This window comes from Poecilia formosa, unplaced genomic scaffold (genome assembly GCF_000485575.1).
Source record: "Poecilia formosa unplaced genomic scaffold, Poecilia_formosa-5.1.2 Scaffold631, whole genome shotgun sequence".
NCBI classification, from domain to species: Eukaryota; Metazoa; Chordata; class Actinopteri; order Cyprinodontiformes; family Poeciliidae; genus Poecilia; species Poecilia formosa.
In genome coordinates, this window is record NW_006800570.1 from 248,699 (window position 1) to 249,956 (window position 1,258).

The window sequence follows — 1,258 nt, forward strand, 5'->3', positions numbered from 1 at the left end:
TGAGTTCCTGGTCCAGGTTCTCCAGGTTCTCCAGGTGAGCAGGGTTGATCTGTGACACCTGAGCAGGTGAGTGAGTGTCTGCAGCTCCTCGGCTTCAGCCAGACCCCGTCAGATGAAACTGGGAGCTGAAGCAGAGGGTGTGCGCCTTGAGGCCTGGGCTGATCTACATGATAAACATCTAGAAAACTTTCCACAGAAAGACGCTGATCCGACCAAACCAGAATTATTCAAGACTTTATTTAAGCTGAAACAATCAAAGAGTTTAAACTTCATTTCTTCCTTCAGAATCACTGATTGCATACAGAGGTTTGCTCCTCATTTTCTTGCAGCTTTGATTTGATATTTGCTGTCAGTTTCTTCATTTTAACCAGAAAATAAGAAACAAAAACCATGAAAGAATTTTAGAAACCTGAAAACTTGATCCAGATTCAGGAGTTTAGATTTCTGAGACTAAATTGGATCAGAACCCGTCATTATGGAGTTGATCTACGTGACACGAGAAACCCAAAGAAACCCACAGAAAACATGTTGATGACCAGCAGGGGGCGCTCTAGCAGAGGGGGAGGCTAGTGGAACAGCAGGCCACTTCGTAGATGACGCTGATCAGACACAGTCCACCTGCAGACACGGCCGAGCTGGAGCTGAACACGCTGCCGCCCTCGGTGGGGCGGGGCGGGCCCTCGGTGGTGGTAGAGGGGGGGACATCCGCCACAGAGAAGGATCGAGACTGGGCGCTCCAGTCCTTCAGAGTGAAGACCATGGTCAGGTTCTCCCCTGCAGAGAGAAGACGGGCCGTTACTAGAGGTGCACTGACTGCTGGCCCCGCCCACCAGGTCATGTCTAGCCAGCAACTTTCAGACAAAAACAATTGGCATTGTCCAAAATCAGAATCTGCAGGTCAGGCTCTTTAAAGATCGGCAATCGGCCAGAAAACTGCAATCGGTGCAGCCCTGCCCGTTACCGTGACGGGTGAAGTAGGGTCAGGGGTCAGGAGGTTAACTCACCACTGGTCAGGATGGAGAGGTCGCTGAAGTTGGCCCAGCAGCTGCTGAAGCGGATGGTGACGTTACCGTCCAGTCCTCCCACCAGGTTCCCGCTGGTGTTCTTCAGGCTGGCCGTCACGGTGAGTGAGGTCACACCCACCGAGACGCAGTTACCCTGAAACATCAGCACAGACAGCGTTACCGGGCGGTAACGGAGAGTTCCGCCCGGTAACGGAGAGTTCCGCCCGGTAACGGAGAGTTCCGCCCGGTAACGG

General features: G+C 52.7%; 1 protein-coding gene across 1 annotated transcript in view; it reads right to left on the reverse strand.

The window, feature by feature from the left end:
• Positions 1-217: 217 nt before the first annotated feature.
• LOC103130405 (fibrocystin-L-like) overlaps positions 218-1,258 on the reverse strand; it is a gene marked incomplete at its 5' end in the record, with an annotated part of 22,416 nt that continues 21,375 nt past the window's right edge. The window contains 2 exons of the mRNA XM_007541788.2: positions 218-774; positions 1,005-1,158. Of these exons, the coding sequence (XP_007541850.2) occupies positions 551-774; positions 1,005-1,158 (378 nt within the window). The remainder of the gene's footprint in view (positions 775-1,004; positions 1,159-1,258) is intronic.